Source organism: Dendrobium catenatum, unplaced genomic scaffold (assembly GCF_001605985.2).
Source record: "Dendrobium catenatum unplaced genomic scaffold, ASM160598v2 fragScaff_scaffold_249, whole genome shotgun sequence".
NCBI lineage: Eukaryota > Viridiplantae > Streptophyta > Magnoliopsida > Asparagales > Orchidaceae > Dendrobium > Dendrobium catenatum.
Window position 1 is genome coordinate 1,228,008 of NW_021318711.1, and position 21,168 is coordinate 1,249,175.

General features: G+C 35.5%; 1 protein-coding gene across 7 annotated transcripts in view; it reads right to left on the reverse strand.

Moving 5' to 3' along the window:
* Positions 1 to 21,168, reverse strand: part of LOC110102857 — an 82,939-nt gene continuing 61,771 nt past the window's right edge. For 5 of the 7 annotated variants that reach the window (XM_028693282.1, XM_020831345.2, XM_020831347.2 and 2 more), the window contains 5 exons: positions 15,985 to 16,089; positions 11,684 to 13,042; positions 2,217 to 2,858; positions 1,887 to 2,112; positions 14 to 1,408 (listed from right to left, as the gene is read on the reverse strand). In XM_028693282.1, coding sequence (XP_028549115.1) covers positions 741 to 1,408; positions 1,887 to 2,112; positions 2,217 to 2,858; positions 11,684 to 13,042; positions 15,985 to 16,089 — 3,000 coding nt within the window. In that variant the 3' untranslated portion in view covers positions 14 to 740. Of the gene's footprint in view, positions 1,409 to 1,886; positions 2,113 to 2,216; positions 2,859 to 11,683; positions 13,043 to 15,984; positions 16,090 to 21,168 lie in introns of all 7 variants that reach the window. The other 2 variants (XR_002303887.2, XM_020831346.2) reach the window with 2 other exon arrangements.

Below are 21,168 nucleotides of genomic sequence, written 5' to 3' on the forward strand. Positions count from 1 at the left end.
AACACAAACCAAATTTGAACAAGTTGATAATAAATGAACTCAAACATGAACACTTACATACTCAGTTTGGTTCGGTTCATTTGCAACCCTAGCTCTGCTGTTAAAATTTTGTACAAAGATGACCGCTCACAAATCCTCCCATACCTACTCTCTCAAATACAGATTTATCTTGTTTTAAAATAACAAGAATCTCTATTCTTTTAAAAACATAGAAATTACACAAAAACTATTGGCCAACAAGCACAATATTCCACAGCTTCCCTGGTGATTACTTCCTATTAATTGATGGAATCAGGCTGCTGAAATTCTTTGTTGAAGATGAACATAAAGCAGTCATCTGGAGTCAGCTTCAAAGAAATTCCTATAAAGAAATTCTTAAAAAGTAATTACATATAAAAAGAATTTCGACTATAGTAACCGTTCTTTATAAAATAATAGATAAAAGATTTACATCTAATTTTTACATACAACACATGCTCAGTATTCTGGTATACAAAAATGAAAGTCCCAGAAAAGAGACTTCTAACCAAGAGAGTGGACAACCAACCAGAAGTTCATAGAAGGAAGAAGCCCTTGATCTCTCTGCAGATTGCTGGTGAAGTCCCAACTCATTTTTAGCTCAATCTTAGAACTTGACCAGTTTATGCCTTCCAAAGAAAGTGAAGAGCACAGCTGAGAGTCTCATAAAAAATATACAGAATTACACCCCGTAGTGCATAATCCTTCCTCTTCATCGTATGTTACTCATCATCCGATAAGCAGATTATGTCTGGTGAGGCATTAGAGCTCAAATCAATCGTATTTGAGGTAGGGAATCCATTAGTCATTCCTGGTAAGTTTAACAGCAAAGATTCTAGTAAGTCAGCTTCCAAATCTTGGCCTAACTGATCCATAGGAGAACTCGTAGGCTGCGAGTTCCAAAGAGCAGGAGAGATGGAAGGTTGCGTGGAGTTTAATGGTGGTGGCAAAACAGAAACCAAATCAACTGATGTTGCAGTAGTAGAAACTTGGCCAGCAGGTAAAGGCTGCTGAGTAGTAGCTGGAGTTGGAATGCTATAAGTTGGAACCGACGACCCATTGGGCCTAAAGCGTTGGAGATGAGGAGCAGGCGAGCGGCTACCTTGTAGGTTAGCTCGAGGTGCACACACTCTGGCTGTAGCGGGCGAGAAGACCGTAGCAGCTTGACTAGATGATCCGGTGGAATGGACTGGAGCCAAAGCTGGCAAACGATTTCGCGGTCTTATGGGAGTACGTAGAGGGACGGTTGATTCCTGATTTATGGTTAACGTTGCAGGATGAGAAGAGGTAGTTGAAGGTGGTATGAAAGGCGCAATTGAGTCTGGCCTTAAGGAAGACTGAGGTTGTGATAGCGATGTCAGAGGCTGCTGAGATAAATTTAAGCTCGGACCTGATAAGTTGACATAATAGTTAGTATTGTGAAGGAAAAAGGTAAATGAAAGAGCTCGTATATTCTGCAACTTTAGTGCATATGCCAAAAAGTTTTAAAAGGAGATGATGAAAATAAGGAAAAAGTGCAGGAATGGAGATGAAAACCATGCAGTTCAACATTAGCTGCAGCATTATCCCTATTATTTAGAACCAATTTGAATGAAAGAAGTGTGTAGATTTACTTGAAATAAAGATAAATTCATACCAATCTTACGAACAAAGAACAAATCAAAAAAAGGATAAAGATACAAACACCTCAGGAAGAATCCTAAAGATTCAGTTACGAGATCTATTTCATAGTATTACATATTAGCGAAATGAAGCAAAAAGATGACATGAATCTCAACGATAACATGCTAAAAAAGTTCATTTTATAAACTAAGAGAATAAAAGCTGGTGGTAACTGCAACTGCAAGAGAGAATAGAAGTTTCCTCACGGTTAAGTTCCAGACCTCGAAATGGTGTTGATATTCCTTCTTTGTTATCAAAAAACTTAGACCTAACTTCTTCTGCGAAAACTTTATGCAAGAAAACCTTCTCATAAATTGCCTGAACCAAGTTTTGATCCCGAAGATGCTCCCTCTCAGCATCCTGAACTAGAGCATCATATTTCCTTCTCACCTTCTCTATTTCTAGTTCACACTCAAATTGAAGTCGTGCTTTCTGCAAATAAGAAAGGAATATCAATCAGAAGAGTAAAAATGGAAGAGTTCGTCATTAGCAACCAAGCAGCTAAATTTTCAAAGAATGGAATTAAAAAAAATTACCTTTTCTTCATGCTTTTTGGTACATGAATCATTCTGTTTTCGGATTCTTAATAATTCATTCTGAAATGGATCAGCATAAATGGGTTGAGCCGGTACCCAGCCTATTGACAAAAAATCTGGAATTAACTGGTTTCCTTGATCTAAATGAACACCAGCACTTCTTAGATCTTCAGAGGGTGCTCTTTCGGATGGTAAATCTTCCTGAGATCTGGATGGATCAAGGATATTCTCAGTGATCTGCTGATTATCAGTTTCTCTAAGATGTATGTAAGCCAATTCTTCTGGTAAAACATCTTGCGGTGTAAGTGGATGCTCTGTAATATCTAGGATTGGATGGACCGGTGGTTCCATAATTGTCGGTTGAGCTGGAACTTCACTCTGCCCAACAGAACAATATGGCCCCGAACGAGCCTCCGCTTGGCATCCAACAGGCGGGACTCTGTCAAGGTCAGGCTCAGCTATAGACGACTGACAATTAGTAAAACTTAAAGGTGCTGCATCATTGCTACACATCAGTTCCATAGGAGGTGGCAGGGAAACATTTGATCGTGGATTAGCCACATCATGAGAACAATCCAATCCTTGGTTATTTCCGGAAGCAGAAGTCACAATAGGTCTTCGATGCTCAGCAGTAAAAAATTCCTAATAGCAAGAATTTTTTCAGAAATTACCAAATTAAAAAATTTACAGCAAATTATTGTCTACGCAAATGTGGTGAAGGTTGGACACTAAGTGTCCCTCTCCGAGTCAGCTATTTTCACGCTCCATTTACTCTTTGACTATATGCTAATGCTTATGCTTTTATTATTATTATTATTATTATAATGACAAACACCTTTTAGAAACCGCTCTCGTTTCAAAATCTGCTAGAGGCACTCACATCAATCAGCATAGAATTTTATCATTTCACAACAAATTATTGATGAGAAAGAAATTGCCAAATCATCAAATAATGCATCTATAAGATTTGTTGTGGCGCTATCATAACGATATAGTAACATTGTTTACATTGTCCGTTTTAACAAGACTGTCCAAGTCCATAAATGAGTAGGGGTTTGGTTAGCCGGAATTTGGGGGAGGTTAGTGGCACAGTTTTAGCGGACAAACGATGGATCTAAAATTAGGATTAAATTTATTAAATGGAATATCGGACTTTAACTGACAATGCTTGAAGATTAATAGACAAAGATAAAAAAATAAACAGGTATTCACATGTTGACAATAGACTAAACAAAAAGATTATGACCTATTTTATGTTTGGAAGGTTAAAAGTATATAAAAGGGATAGAGAGTAATAAATAGAGGTTTAGATTAAATTGCTGAGGATAATAGGGTGATTTCTATTAAGAAAATTATTTTTAATGACATTATGAATATGATTAATACCAATGCTCCTCAAATTGGATTAGAAAATAGTTTGAAAATAAATTTGGGAAGAGGTGAATGAGGGCAACAACCATGTATGCTTGAGAAAGAGAAGATAATAAATGGAGATAACTTAAATGAGAACAAAAGTTTTGATAGGATGGGTTATATAAAAGAATACATCAAATGTATGGAATATGGGATACAATTTTAAGAAAAAAAAAAAAAACTATACTTGATATTGCAATAGAATCTAATTTTAAGGTCCTATAATATTGAGTCTCTCCTTCATGTCGACATGCCATTCTTCAACACTCAAAGCAGCAAATAAGCGTAACAAAAACATAAATGTAGTGTTAGACATATGAGATTGGATCCAAAAATCAGATGCAAGGCATAGGCAACAAACATGGCGTCACAACCAACAACTAGGAAGCCTACCAAAGAAGAAGGCACAAACACATTCCACAAGCATAAATGACAAATGGGTCCACATATGTAATAAAGCACTAATCTAGTCTTTTTTTTTTAAGTTTGGCTAGGTACACCAGTTCTATATTGTAAACTTGGTCTTCTCAAGAATTATAAATATCTTTTCTATTGTAATAAATGACTTATGGAATGAATAATTTATGGTTTATCCCTCTCTAGTCTCTTTTCTTCCCCTCTTCTTATCTTGGAGTCTAAATCTAATCAAAAGATGCCTTCCCCTTCTTGATAAAAATCAAGAAGCATATCAAGGATAATCTCATAAAAGATGGTGGTATTTACCATGAAAAAGATAGTAGTCAAGAAGTTGGGACGTCCAATGATAGAAATCAAGTTCAAAATGAAAAACCCAATTTCTAAACATGAAAAATCGAGGATGAAATATTGGATTAAAATTTTTCACAGAGAACAAACAATAAAGACAAATTTCAACAGCTATTTCCTTCCTTTTTGAATGCTTTAAAAAATAAATTCTCATATGCCCTCATCACAAACGAGAAGAAAAATACTACTTGCATAGCAAACTCATTAGGGTTCGATCGTATGATAGTAGACAATATTTTTTCCATAATTATAACTCATTTCATGAACATTATGATATTTAGATTGAGAAAAGTAGAGGGTTGCGTTAGATTGTGATGTAGAAGGGAGGGGGGGGGGGGCGGGGGGAAAGGATGGGGGGGGGGGGGGATGAGAAAAAATTAAAGATCTAAAATTCCATCACAAATTTCGCTTTAATTAATGGATTTGAATTTGAAATTCGACAAGAAAAGAAGGGAGGGAAGAAAGGAATTAATTATCTCCTTAATTGGAGTATTTAATTAGGAAGGAAATCATTACAATAGGGGAGAGAGAAGGGCAGGCCAAATGAGAGGGAAGGAGGAGAAGTGTCTATGTTCGATGAATGTAGGAAGAGGTCTAGATTCGATGAATGTAGGAAGAGGTGTCTAGGTTCGATAAATGTAAGAATTTTGAATTGATTCCCTATCAATTTCAAATTTAATCATTCTTTGATTGAGGGAAGACTTTTCAAATTTAAACTAAATAATTTAAGAAAGAATTAGAAATTTCAAATTCGTTTGAATTTGAATTCAAAAACTTACCAAAATTAAACAAATCCAAATAAGAAAGAAGAAAACTAGAATGAGAGGGGCTAAGGGAAGTGGCGGCTTGGTGGAGAAGGTAGCGGTTTGGTAGAGTTTTAGGGTGGAGATGGGGAGGAGATCGATGGTTGGAAGAAGGGGAGGGTGGTGGTCAACGGTTGAAAAGGAAGGGGGTGGGTGGCCGGTGGTGGGGAAGAGGATGGGAGGTAGACAGCTGGCAGCTACGGGAAGATTTAGTCGGCAGTTAAGGAGGTGAGGGATTAAAGAAAGAAAATAAACCGTGAGTATTGGACTCTTTTAAAGACTGACGGGTATTGCGTTGCCCTTCACCATAGGACTTCAACCACGAGCCCGAACACATCCTACGGCTAGTGGGTATTTCATTGCCCTCACATAGGGACTTCCACTCTCCTAATAACTCCCATCGCTCTCAAGAACAAAGTATAGAAACAATTTTTTTATTAATTCATCATTGTCTAATACAAGAGCAATGGCCTATATATAGGTCTTAAAAGAAACTAAAAGATAACTTTGCCCCTTTGGGCTTATATAAGACAAGACCCTTAAGTAAGGGTAAAACAAAAAATGCATAATTAAATCAAAAAAATAATAAATAAACTAAAATAAAATGGAAGAATCTCGGCCGTCGATCTTCGTCTCTTCCTTTGATTAACTTCCACCATCGGATGTCCATATCATTCTCCCGGGGTGAAAAAGAGCTCGAATCCGTCGAGTCCGCATCCCGGGTAACTATGCTCCGATACCAAACTGATGTAAACGGAGGGGGTAATAAAAAACTAAAGATATAAAATTTCATCTCAGATATCCCTTTAATTAATAGATTTGAAGTTGAAATTCAAACAAGAAAAGAAGAGAAGAGATGAATTAATTATCTCCCTAATTGGGGCATTAAATTAGGAAGGAAATTATTAAAGTAGGGGAGAGAGAGGGGCCGGCCAAATGAGAGGGAAGGAGGAGAAGTGTCTATGTTCGATGAATGTAGGAAGAGATGTCTAGGTTCGATAAATGTAGGAAGCGGTGTCTAGATTCGATAAATGTAGGAAGAGAAGTCTAGGTTCGATGAATGTAAGAATTTTGAATTGATTCCTAATCAATTTTAGATTTAATCATTCCTTGATTGAGGGAAGACGTTTCAAAATTAAACTAAATAATTTAAGAAAGAATAAAAAATTTCAAATTCATTTGAATTTGAATTCAAAAACTTACCAAAATTAAACAAATCCAAATAAGAAAGAAGGAAACTAAATTGAGAGGGCTAAGGGAAGTGGCGTCTTGGTGGAGAAGGTGGCGGTTTGGTGGGATTTTAGGGTGGAGATGGGGAGGAGATTGACGGTTGGAAGAAGGGGAGGGTGGTGGCCGACGATTGAAAAGGAAAGGGGGTGGGTGGCCGATGGTAGGGAAGAGGATGGGAGATAGAAAGCCGGCAGCTAGGGGAAGATTTAGTCGGCGGTTAAAGGAGGAGGTGAGGGATTAGAGAAAGAAAATAAATTGTGAGTCTCAGACTCTTCTTAAGACTGACGGGTATTGCATTGCCCTCCATCAAGGGACTTCAACCATGAGCCCGGACACATCCTGCGGTTGGTGGGTATTTCATTGCCCTCATATAGGGACTTCCACTCTTCTGAGAACTCCCATCGCTCTCAAGAACAAAGTGTACAAACAATTTTTATTAATCTATTATTGTCTAATACAAGAGCAAGGGCCTCTATACATAGGCTTTAAAAGAAACTTAAAGACAACTTTGCCCATTTGGGCTTTATATAAGACAAGACCTTTAAGTAATGGTAAAAAAAAGCATAATTAAATAAAATAATAATAAATAAACTAAGATAAAATGGAGGAATCTAGACCGTCGATCTTCGTTCTTCCTTTGATTAACTTCCACCGTCGGATGTTCGCATCAGGTAGTCGACAACCAGTGTAAAACTTGTCAAATAATCATGACATGAATCCATTAAATAATTGTGTTAATGCTAGGGCGTCCCCTAGAAACGATGTGTTGTATGACCTCAATATAGCGACAAGTGTGCAAGGGTCGTTGCACCAGCGCCCGGGTGCAGTGTTAAATAGGCAATGATTCTCACATTAAGGATAGATGTGGGCAAGAAGCTAGTCGATAAAACTAAAATTAGGAAAGTAAATTGGAATATATGTTCCCTTACAAGAAAATTAATAAAATTAATAGACATATTTCATTCATAGGAAGATAAATATTCTGTACATTCAAGAAACAAAATGAGTTGGAGAGAAGACTAAGGAGATTGATATTTTATGATATAAATTATGGTATTCAAGTAGGAGTTGTACTAAAAATGATGTAGGTGTGATTATTGATAAGAGTTTAAAGAATAATGTTATAAAAATTAACATAATTTGAGATAAAATTATAGCTTTAAAATTTGTTGTTGATGCTAAGATTGTTAATATTATAAGTACTTATACTCCTCAAGTAGGTTTGGATATGAGTTCAAAATTAAAATTTTGATATGGCTTAGAAGAATTAATACAAAATATACCTCTTAAATAAAATTTTTATTTGAGGAGATTTAAATGGACATGTTGGTAGAGAGGTATATTTAAAAGCATTAATGGTGGACATGGGTTTGGAATGATAAATGAAGGTGGTAAGACCATATTAGATTTTTCTTTAGCTCATGATTTTTTAATAGTTAATACCTTATTAAAGAAAAAAGATGAGCATCCTATCACTTATAAAAATGGATATAATAAAATGCATATTCATTTTTTTCTTAAAAGAAAATTGGATCGTTTAGATTGCAAAAATTATAAAGTTATTCCGAGTGAACATTTATGTATCCAGCATTGATTATTAGTTTTGGACTTTAAGATAAAGAGGTAGAAAATAAAAAATAAAATAAAATGATTTTCTAGGATTTGATGGGGTCATTTAAACAATATTAACAAAAGTATTTTTGAGAGTAAGATTTTGTCTATGCATGAAAATGCTAATATTATGTGGGAAAAAGTGGCTAGTAATATTAAGAATATTTCAAAAGATGTGCATGGAATTTCGAAGGGAAAAGCTCCTAATAGTGAAAATAAATAGTGGTGAAATCCAAATGTGCAAGAAAAGATAAAAAATAAGAAGATTTGTTATAAAAATTGATTTATATGTAAAAATTCTGATAATTGAGAAAGATTTAAAGAGGCTCGTAAAGAATCTAACAAAACTATTTGCGATGCAAAGAGTTTAGCTTTTAATAATTTATATAATATATTAGATACTAAGTAGAGAGAAAGATATATGTATAAATTAGCCAAACAAAGAAATAATAGTAGTAAGGATTTAGTTAAAGTGAAGTGTATTAAGGATAAAGATTAAAAAATATTTTTCTTAGAATATGATATTCAACAAATATGGATGAGATATTTTGCTAAACTTTTTAATGAATAATGTGAAAATATAATTGACTTTAGTGACTTTAACACCCTAAATGAAAATAAAGATTTTTGTTTTTATCGGCACATTAGTAAAACCGAAATTAAAGAGGCTTTGAAGAAAATGAAGTGTGAAAAAACTGTTGGACCTAATGATATTCCAATAGAAATGTGAAAATGCTTAGGAGATGAAGGAATTTCTTGAATTAATAATTTAATACTGTTTTGAAGACTAAAAAAGATGCCAGATGAGTGGAGAATGAATGTGTTAATTTCTATTTTTAAGAATAAAGGTGATGCACAAGGAATTAAGTTAATGTTTCATACTTTAAAACTATGGGAGCGAGTTATGGAGCGTAGGTTGTGGCATGATACTAATGTTTCTCAAAATCAATTTGAATTCATGCCGGGTAGGTCTACTATAGAAGCCATATAGTTATTGAGAGGTTTGATGGAGAAATATAGAGAGAATAAGGATGATCTAGATATGATATTTATTGATTTAGAGAAAGCATATGATAAAGTTGCAAGAGAAGTGCTATGGAGAGTTTTTGAAAAGAATTGAGTTAATAACGCTTATATTCAAATCATTAAAGATACGTATGCATAAGCAATTACTTATATTCAAACACAAGGTGGTTTGACAAAGTATTTTCCTATTTTGGTTGGATTACATCAAGGATCAGCCTTAAGCCCATATCTTTTAGCTTTAGCTATAGATATTTTCACTAGACATTTGCAAGAGGATGTACCTTGGTGTATGCTTTTTGCTAATGATATTCTTCTTATTGATAAGACTAGAGAGAGTTGAAGGTAAACTTGAATTATGGCGGTCAACCTTAGAGTAAAGGTTTTCGCTTGAGTGGATCAAAAACTGAATATATGGAGTGTAATTTTAGTAGCAATAGACCTAGTGAGGGGATTGTGACTTTGGGCGATCAAGTCATTAATAAGAGTACACGTTTTAGATATCTTGGTTCTATTGTTCATAGTGATGGTGAAATAGATGAGGATATTATTGGAAGAATTCAAATTGGATGGTTGAAGTGGAGGAATGCATCGGGCTTGTTGTGCGATAAAAAAGTCCCCCTCAAACTTAAGGGAATAAGTTCAACTCAAAAAAATAAGTTCAACTCAAACTTAAGGGAAAATTCTATAAGATGGTGGTGAGACCAGCAATGCTTTATGGTGTCGAATGTTGGCCATTAAAAGAGAAGCATAACTTATAATATTAAGTTAAGTGTTGCAAAGATGAGTATGCTTAGGTGGATGAGTGGCTTTACCCTTAGAGATAGGATACGAAATGAGCATATACTTGAAAAGGTTGGAGTAGCTTCAATGGAATATAAGATTAGAGAGAGTTGCCTTAGATGTTTGATCACATTAAATGGAGGCCTTCCGATGACCCGATTAGGAAAGTTGAGGTATTAGATTTGACTTATGTTATGAAAGGTAGAGGTAGACCTGAAAAGATTTGGTTATAAAATATTAGAAATGATCTTTCTTTATTAGATTTAAATGAGAATTTAACTTTTAACAGGACACTATGGTGAAAAAGGATTCATGTAGCCGACCCCGCGTAGTGGGACATAGGCTTGATGTTGTTGTTGTTGTAGTAGATAGATCATCAACATGGATAGACTAGGTTGTGTGTTCACCAAAAACCAAATGTTATATTCCAAACACTTCAAATAATGATAGTGATGTGTGGCTCCACCTCTTTACTGTGCAAGCAATGAGAATGCTAAGATGAATGTGTAGCAACACTATGAAAAATAAATTAACTTAATGATTATATGAGATAGGGCTCATGATGATGATGATGATGATGATGATATGTGTTGGCTAGGACTAGAACTTGTGGACTGACCAAAGCATTTTTAATCAGAAGAAGATTACATTTGAGGTTGCATTAAAACCACATCTATTTATATTAGTTATAGAGATGCTCATAAAAAAATAATCAAAAATACCTTAGCATAAGCTTTCTTTAGATGACAATTCTAATACTCGAGACACCTAATGAAGTAAGTGACAAATCAGAAGAATTAAATAAAAATTCTGAAGTTGAGGGATTTAAGAATAGTGGAACAACTCCCAAATATATGTGAATCAATTCTAATGTCTAAATTAAGAATTAACAATCAAGATTATTATAGCATTACTTTTTTGAATAATTAGAAAAAAAAATTAGTATTATTATAACATCAAGTGAATCCTAAATGTGAAACTTTGGGATCTTGAATCTATTATACAATACAATGAAGGTACAAATGGGGAATTCTATGCAATAAGCAAATATCATTAAGACTTAAAATAGAAAGTTTTATCAAACTACAATAAGACTGGCCATGCCAAATGCATAATAGTTTTGCACAAAAAAAGGATTAATGGCTAAGTTGGGGTTGCCACAAAATAAGAAATATAATGACAGAAACACCTAGTGATGAGTGGAACATAAACTCTAGTGATATGAAAATGTACCATATAATATAGAAGATTCAATAATAAAAGTTATAAATAAAATTACTGAAAATGGACATGAAAAAAATGTGGACCAAAAGATAGCATGAATGCATGTTATATAAGATTAATTCTTGAATTTTTTTCATATAGAGGATCCTTTCATGGATTATTGTCTTTCATAACACCCATGCACAAAATTTTAAAAAAACTCGATTGCAATAATAAAAAATTGTAAAATAAGGAGCCTAAGCCTTAACCACAACCGAAACACAACAAAAGAAAAATTAAATGAACAAAAGAGTTTGAAAATGTGATTGCATACAAAAAATATAAAATATTGCACGAATTTTTCATCAAATGTGAAGAAAGTAGTAAGAATTCTACAAAGTGCTCAGGATGGAATCTATTAAAACACAATAATATACAAAACTTGATAGAGAATTGAATTTAACAGGAAAAGGGAGTTGGTAAGATTTTTTCTAGCAAACCAGAAAAAACAAGTGAAAAAAAAAAAAAACTGCAAGTTTCTTGCAAGCATTTCTGCACTTAGATATCAAGTCTCTCCAATGATGTGTACAGTAGAATAGCTGAACAAGACTATTTGCAGAATGTTAGAAGGCAAACCTGAATAGACGAGAAAGTATTTGCAGTCACAGAATTTGCAATCCCTTGTACCGAGGAAAGGAGATGTCCCTTGTACCCTACCATGTTTAGAATATTAGAACTAATTCTACCTTCTTGCTTCCCAGCATGAATGGCCGTTGACAATATTGAGTCATCAACCAAGTCAGTCTGTTTGCTACTACGTTGGTTCAAGACTTCCAACTGAGGACTTTGATTCTCTGCATTCATGGGCAGCACACTAGCCAGCCCAGGAGGAATTGATGGCTGTACAGTTGATCTAATATGCTTAATAGGTCTTGTATCATTACTCAACAAAGAGTGGGAAATCAAAGCATCTTTTGACAGTCTAACGTTTTCCACACTTCCACTCGAGATATTTGATGTAACTTCAAGACAAGATTCTTCTGATTCACTAGATTCACCCGTAGGTGCTTTAATCAATTCAGCATTTGTGCCGTCAGACGGGGGTGCGGAATCAAGTATAATGGTTCCAGACTCAGTGCAATTACCTGCATATTTACTTGATTCCTCGAATTTTTCTATCCGGAATCCAGTCTCTGGTAGAGGAAGATTATCAAAGAATTCCTCCAGCTGACCAGTTTTTGCCTTCACCAACCAACTATGTTTCAACTCTTGTTCCTTCCTCCGCATGTCAAGCTGCATGGACAACAATTTTACCTTCTGTTGTTTATGGTGCTGACAAAGCCTGCCCATTTTAGAAGAAAACTCTTGAGTTAACAAATTTATCTTCCAATTTATAACAGTCAAATCGATATGTATAGAGCGAAGAAATTCCAAATCAAGATCATGTGCCTTTCCGAATTGCACCCTTTCCTCATACATTTGTTTTCCAAAATGTAATATTTCGGCTTGGTGCTTGTGGGAAAGATCTTCTGATCTCCTTAAAGAAACTTTCTCAATGGAATCAAATAGATTTTTCAAAAGTTTATCTTCTACTGGTTCAACGTTCAGATGAAAATTTATAGGGGTTCCATGAGGGGCATGACCCTTCTTTGGTGAGACTAGTTTTTCAGAGGAATTGAAACTATCGGGAGCTCCCCCAATCGTAACTAAACCTTTAGTGTCAGAAACTGCTATTTCTTTAGACCTCTCAGGTAGAGATTTTCTTCCAGAATCTATCCTTTTCAAACAGGATGATTGATTATCAAGAGAGTTAAGATCTATCAAATTATCCAATACTCTTGCCTGACAAGAAAATTTTTCTTTCAGTATCCTCAATCTTGAATAGACAGAATACGCCTCCTCTTCAGTACATTCATATTGCAAATGCTTTTTTGCAGTCTCAAGAGATTCAATACGATCCAACCTGTGCCTTGACATGGACGCAGCTCGCCAACACTGGAAATTTAAAACAAAAATGTATTATAGATCAAGTATGAAGAAGATAAAGAAAAGATTATATTAACAGAAAAAAGCAAGCAGACAGATAAATATGCTTGAATTATGCAAAAGGCGAACAATTCATCCCATTAACAGCAACATACATACGGTGATGATTGGCCACAATAGATATCTTACTTACACAGGGATTCTTTAAAAATGACCGATTTTGTATTTCCAGACCATTACCCCAACCCTCTAAAAATAACTTCAGCGGCAACTAGAGTATGATTCTTAAAGGGGGGTTTACAATGTTAACAAACTTCAATTATAAAAAATTCTTTCCAGTATTATTTTAACGTTTTTACAACAATGCAGTTCCCCGACAAGAAATTTATACTTATTCTCTACTTATCAAACCATAGAGAATTCAGAAGATTACTGAACATGTAATGCTAGAAAAATTGGTATGTTCTTGTTCGACAAACAAACAAATTAGGTTTCAGAAGCCCTTCTTGCTTAATTTCAGTGGCCAGGGATTTTGTATTTTCTGAAGGGTTGCAATATATTGACAAACTTCACAAAAAAAATCACTGGGTAAATCTCAAAATAGCAAGCATTGTGAGAGTCTTTATGCCCCACAACCACAACTTGCACCAATGAGTGAACAAATGAAGTAAAGTAAAGAAGATCTTATAGGGCAAGATTTCCTTAAAAGTGGATATTCATTAATCTTTTATGCTAATGCCACATGCATTAGATGAAGACATTATTAGATATTTCATTAAAGCAAAAACCACAACAAACAACAACTTTGGTTGTGAAATAATATTTTCCCAACAAAAAAATCTCAAAATAGTCATCAGATTATTCGTGTATGGCCAATATAGTCCTAGAGTATCACGTTGCCTCAATTTAGTCTCTCGCCTATACAAAATTAATCCAAAATAGTCCCTCATGTTATAATTGTGATATAAAATTAATCCCAATTTAGTCCCAAATACCTCATTTTGGATCAATTTTGTATAGTTAAGGGACTAAACTGGAGCAACATTATACTCTGGGACTAAGATGGACATGTACAAATAGTTAGGTGACAATTTTGAAATTTAACCCATTTTGCCAATATAACAATAACATTATATTAAAAAAGCTTATACTGCGAGCAAACTTTTTAGTAAGTTATAGTTATAAAATTTTTACTCAAATGTTCGTGAGTTCAACTAGCCATAGGATTAAACCATGTTAAAATCAAGATATACCCAATAATAATTCTTGCATCCATGTGGAACTCACCAAGCCAAAAGGAACAAAACAAACCAAGGAATTACAAGAATGCCCTCCGCTGTAAATGTTGCAACCTTCCCTCTAAGTATTATTAAGTAGCCATAAATTATTTGACGAAAATAGAACTTGCAAATTGCTATAAATGATAATAAAATTTTATTAAGTAGCAAAAATGTTTCCTTAATACAGGTATAATACAATAGATTATTTTTATCATACATTTGATAAGATATTAAAACATATAGCATATCAAAATTCCTAAGAATAAAAATTATTTGACCAGTAAAAGGTGTATGAGTCATGGATAGCCCAAGTGTCTATGAAGGATGTGCAAACATTAATATCTATGTCAACATATTAAAAGTTTGTGCTAATTTATTTAGAGCTTCTAAAGGGTTCATAGTCAATGCCAAACATTTCAAAAAACTCTTAAATGACCAAAACGGCTCTCTAAGAACCAAATATTTTTTTTTTTTTTAATTCTTCAAAGAACCAAATCATCAAAATGCTTCAGGCCTCAATTCAAATACATATGATGTCAACTCAATTAACCAAGTGAATCAACCAAGGACCAAAGTTTGTCCTTATACACTCTAAATTGATCTTAGGGGACATGAATTATTCCAATATGCGAGTTAAAATAAGCACTACAAAAAAAATTAAATCCAACCATATGGGTCATCTTGCCTATAGGAAGAGGTTGTCAGATTAACTAATTGTCTAATCCCAATATTTGAGCCATAAAGCCTCACATACAAGCATGTTAGCAACAAGAATTGTATGCCTCTAAACAACTTACAAAAAATAGTAAGCCACTGACAAACATGTGGAAAGGAATAAATGGGCTATGTTTATTTTTTTAAATGAAAATTTTTATTCCATATATCTACATTCAATGAAAATTGCATACATGGGCATCTCTTGCCTTTCGCGACGAGGACAAAGCAGATGCTATATAGTTTTACATCGTTTAGAACTCAACGGTTTACAAACAATAAAGGAAAGGGCTATATTGACTAGCCAAAAACTCTGAGCGATTGAGGCCATTGAGCACTTGCACATTTGGGGTAGGTGGGATCTTGGGGCGGTGAGATATGAAGAGGATTTTTTATTATCTTAAAAATTTTTAGCAAGTTTTTACAAAAAAATTAATAATGCTATATTTTTAATCAACCTGAGCTACAAATGAGCTCAATTAAATTAAAATAAACTGAACAAAAACAAGGCATTTGCAAGCAATTTCGAACCGAATTTGAACAACTATAAATTTAAACGAGTCACACAAAAAAGTACTAGCCCGTTCAAGCTTGGCTTGTTTACACCCCTAACCGCAAGTTAGGGATAATTAGCCATAAGAATTTGCACCCATAAAAAGACTTGATCCTAAATCTAAAGAAACCTCAATCGAATATCACAAAAAATCTAGTAAAAATTAATCTAATCCACCACAAGAAAATAAACTAATCATCTAAAATTTCCAAATGAACCATGTCCCAGAACATGTAAGATCACTTACACATAAAGCTAAGAAATATGTCCACTTGGTATAAAAAATCTATTGAGTGATAAATAAATCATAAACAACCCAAATGAGAGATGAACATATATAACCATAAAAAAATAAAATATTTAATAAATTTACAACTAATGAAGAAAAACAAGCATTATCTCACCAGAGAGATCTTCAAAGCCTGCAACACCGTTACCTTTTTCGAACATACGTCATGATTATTCATAATATACTCAAGAAACTCTTGAGCCTTGCCTGCCACAGATTCCTGACAGTAAAAAATATATATCCAGTCAGACGTGAAGATCATTGACCTCCAAAATCATGCATTGGATTACAAGCATGATAATATAAGTGTCAATAGCATACAACTTAAAAACCACAAAGGTTTTCTTTCTATGTTAGAAGTGAAAACACAGCATTAACTTGTGACTAAACAGTTAAACTAGAAATCCTTTATACTAGCATAGTCAAATATTACCTCATGTAGATAGACCATTCCCATGGTATTATTTCAATACATATGTAATGCTATCAATGATCGTGTAGAATTTTGATCATTAATTTTCTCAAACAGTTGTTAAAATTGGAATAAAGTTGCAATTTTAATGTAATATAGCTTCAATGCTACAAAAGCAACCTCATAAACTAGACTATATCAAACTTGGTTTGACCAAGATTAAAAAGCTTAAATCACGCAACAAGACTTGTTAAAATTAGACAGGTTGAGTCTTTTGAGCTTGGCCACTACGTTCAATAACTCATGAAAGGTGTTAACGATATATATATATATATATATATATATATATATATATAGAGAGAGAGAGAGAGAGAGAGAAAGAGAGAGATCAATGCCGTCTGCTAGAAGTTAAACAGTTTGTTTCTCTTCAAATAGTTGTTGGCATTGCTTTCTTGTTCTCTCCAATTAGTGATGAGTTTTATGGCAATCTCACCACACATCCTCTTTTTTTTATCAATCAACTACTTATTTAACTTCTTTTCCTCATTTTGCGTCTTTCTAATTACTGCTTACTCAAAGCATTGAAAATCTCTTTATAAACCTCTTTTGAAGTCAAATAATGTTCTGAGTTGTTTAGGAGTTCAATATACCACTCAATGCCCTATGCTTAAAAGGTTACTGATCAATTGAGAACGACACAAGATATAATTTCCTCCCATGTTGCCATAGGTCACCTGATGAGGACATCGCTCAGAGATTCTGACATGTGTACCAGCGACGGAATCATAGATCGACGGCTACGATTCAAAGTCTTTACTTTTGATGTATTTTATGTTTTATTTAGTTTGCATTTCAGTTTTTCTAGTTTACCCCTATGGGGAATGTTTTCTAATTGTAGCCCAGAGGACATTTGAGTACTTTTCTTTTCTCTGTGTTTGAGACCTATATATAGCGGTCTTGTGCTTTGTAAAAGGTTAAAGAATGATTGAATGAAATTTTGATTTTGTCTTCTTCCTCTTCTTGTGTGTGCACTAGAAAGAAGAGAGAGCCCGAGGTGAGGGCGAGCGGCGAGCGCAATACCCACCAGTCATTGGAAGAGTCCGTGGCTCGTGGTCTATTTTCTTTTTGTTTTCCCTTGTTCTTTCTCTCCAACCAGCCGATCTCCCCTACATCTCCCCCAACCACCAGCCGCAAGCTTCCCCGGCCCCAACCACCAACCACTCCTTCCCCATCACCCAATCCCTAGTTTCCCTCCCCACCTCCACTCAACGCCAAACCCATCTTCCCCCTTGCCGCCGGCCCACTTCCATGCTCCCTCCCATAAAGATGATTCCAATCATCTTAATGGTTTCCTAAATTAGCTCAAGCAAGCAAGAAAAGATTATGATTTATTTGAAATTCAAATTCGAATTTCAAATACTTTCCATATTTGCAAATTCTAAATAAGGAAAGTGTTTAATTATAAGTCCAATTTAAAATTAAATTAGATTGGATTTATTATTAGCCTTCCGAATTTAAAAGACATGTCTGGAAGCTTTTAAAACCCTCCCCAATTCCCTCCTTCCTCTATTGAAGCTGCCGGCCCCAACATTGGGCTCTCCATTGATTGTCCCCTTTAAGCCTTAAGCCTTATTTGAATTTTGAAATTAATTACCAAATTCAATTCCCTCCAAATTCACTTAAATTCGAAATTAATTTCAAATTTATTAAAACCTCGCATCTTAACCCTAAACTTAGATCCCACATAACCCAAACTGTCCCCCTCTCTCTCCTTGGCCGCCCCTTCCACTTGCCTCATCTCTCTTGGAAACCCTAAACCTCTCATGACTTTTGAAGCCAAGAAAGGAAGACAAGCTCCTTCTTTCCTTCTACCATTGGTGTATGGCCGACCCTGAGGTCGACCACGGATTCTCCCATAATTCTCAAGGAGAGATCGACATCTTGCTTTCTCCTTTCTACGATCCGGATTGGGACTACGAAGATTCAGTGGAAAGCTACGTCAACCGCATACTCTATTGCCTCGCTGAGACGATAGAAGGGCAACAACCCATGGGACCTTGGCAAATCGTCGGCTGACCAACCTCTCCTCCTCCGGCTACTTCTCCGGCGTACAAGACCCTATGCGTCACTTGTCTTGTGGTGGCATCACTAGGGTTGCTTCTACCCTTTCTCTACTAAGCCCAACTTCAAGATCAAGAGTGAAGGAATTCATGGTGAACACTTCTTGATGTTAGGCTGTGGATTTTTGCTTCGTTTAGTTTTACTATATTGTTTTTTATGTTATTTGCAATCGTCTTGTTATTCTCCTTGTAATCAATTGCTATTACTTAATATTCTAACGGAAACTTCTAAGAATTCGACTTGGTGAAAGATAAGTTTTTAATTAGCAAAGTTAACATTCAAACTATTATTAATTTCCAAAAACAATTCTTGTTCATTTGTATGTTTCACATCATCACCTTTAAGGCTTTAACCACACCAAATGTTGTCAAGGAATGCTAATCCCATTGAAGTTATTAAATATTGATCTAAGTTCCCCTTTGAGTTACTGCATCTGATCAAGGTCTATCGAGATGGCTAACTTTTTAGGCATAATTGAAAGTTATGATTTCGTTGACCTTTCAATTGATGAAAGCATCAAGCAAGTATTTAGTGCTGGCTTTGGAGATAGATGACTTTATTAGGGGATCGGGCAACCTTTCCCCTTTATTTGATCTCTAATTGACGCCTAGCTGAAACTCATATCAAAAGTCTAGCATTTGTTCAACTTGGGAGCTAGTGGCCAGCATAACTACTTATCAACAGCTGTGATTTTGTAATTTTAAGGATGTGATACTTTGTCTTGTTCGCATCATATAGGTCATATGCACCAATATTGCTGATATTTCAACCATTTTAGCATTGAACTACATAATTTCTCAATCCTTGGCCTGCACTTCATGTAATAGTTGGCATTGAATTTGGAACAAAGTGAAGGAGATATTGATCCTCCATTTTCTTATTTTATGTCTCTTCACACTAAACAATGGGGATTGAATCAGTTTTGCTTGGTGTTTGCACCAGGTTAAGTTAATTTCTTGTAGGACCGAGAGTATAAAGCAAAACCAAGAGCCATCACAAAATTTTTGATAGTTGGCAGATCAAAATGATGCAAGTCAAACATAAATTGCAGACCTTATGAAATCAAAGCCTCTCAAATCCTCAAAGTTTTCACTTTAATTTAAGTTTGAAGCCTCCACTATGATATGTATTGCAGCAATGATCAGATGAGAGTCATCCCTTCCATGGTCTTTTATCGAAGTTTAGGTGTTTCTGGAGATCATGGACAGCCAAAGCAATGCCTTCTTCAATGAACGAATAAATTGAAGATTCAATCATCAATTCCCAGTAACTTCTTTCACCAAGAAAACCTCTAAAAAGGCTTCTCATATTAAAGGTCCATTACCTTCATCAAGATTTTGCTCAATCCTAGCATAAATTTAAACAATCACTTCTTCTTGACAATTTGTTTATGTAGTGTTTCATATTCAAGAAGCTTCCACTAATGCACTTCAAATAGGTCAAGTTATTGCCAATAGCTGATATGGAAATTATACTACTGTGAAACAAAGGATTCTCATTGTTAAATTTTAAGAAGAATATGATAGGAAACTCTTGGATTTCCAAGTGTTTCTCACCCAAACCAAAGTAGATCCAAGCGAATATTGCTGTCCACAGCAGAAAAACAGCAAAACTCCAGAAAAATTGAGAGAAAGACGTAGGGAGATTCATAGGAAAACGATACAAACACTTTTATTTCAATAAAGGATGAAAAGCACTTGCAAGATACAACTTTCCTTCAATTCGAGAGGAAGGAAAAACTCTCCACAATCTCCGGCAACGCCAACAGCCCAAGAACACAAACCCTATATCTCCCAAAACTAATTCAAATTCAAGATGAGCCTAATTCTCATCATAACTCCTAATTAAAGACAAACGGACAATTACAAATTACCTAAAACACCCTTTTCATTCAAATTTTCACTCTAAATTTCGCATTAAGCCCAAGTGGGGCCCACTAGCTTGTCCGCCCCCTCCCTTTTGCCTGGCTTCCGCCGGCTGTAGACCAGGGCCGGTCCAGCCGGCGTAACATTACCGCCCTCCCAAAGAATCACCTTGTCCTCAAGGTGGAAAGCAGGAAACTGCTCTGCAATCCTCTCCAGTGGCTCCCAAGTGGCCTCATAGTCTGGAAGGCCGCTCCACCTAATCTTCACCTCCTTTTCCCCCTTCTCGTTGATGCGCACTCCTATCGCTAGAGGCTCCAATGTCACTTTCATGTCCTCCCTCAATGTGCTCGGCAGCTCTGGGCTCATTGCATGCTCCCCCACTACTCTCCTCAACTGTGAGACATGAAAAACGGGGTGTATTCTGGCTGTTGGAGGAAGCCTCAATCTATAGGCCACCTCTCCAATTCTCTCCTCCACTTCAAAAGGGCCAAAATACCTTGCTGCAAGCTTCTCATTTCTCCTTTGGGACACAGTCCTCTGCCGGTATGGTCGGAGCTTCAAATAGACCTTCTTCCCAACTGCAAACTGTATATCTCTCCTTTTGCCGTCCGCCTGCTTCTTCATAAGTTGTTGGGCTCTAAGTAAATGCCTCTTGAGCTCTTCCAACACCTGATCTCTTTCCTTCAAATGTTGATCCACTGCAGATACTGGAGTACTAATATGGCTGTAGTGTACCAAATATGGGGGGTCCCTCCCATATAAAACCTTAAAAGGTGTCATCTTGGTAGCCGAGTGAAAGGAGGTATTGTACCAGTATTCTGCCCAAGCTAGCCATTTGGCCCACTGCTTTGGTGTATCTGACACGAAGCACCTCAAGTATGTCTCCAAACTCCTATTCACC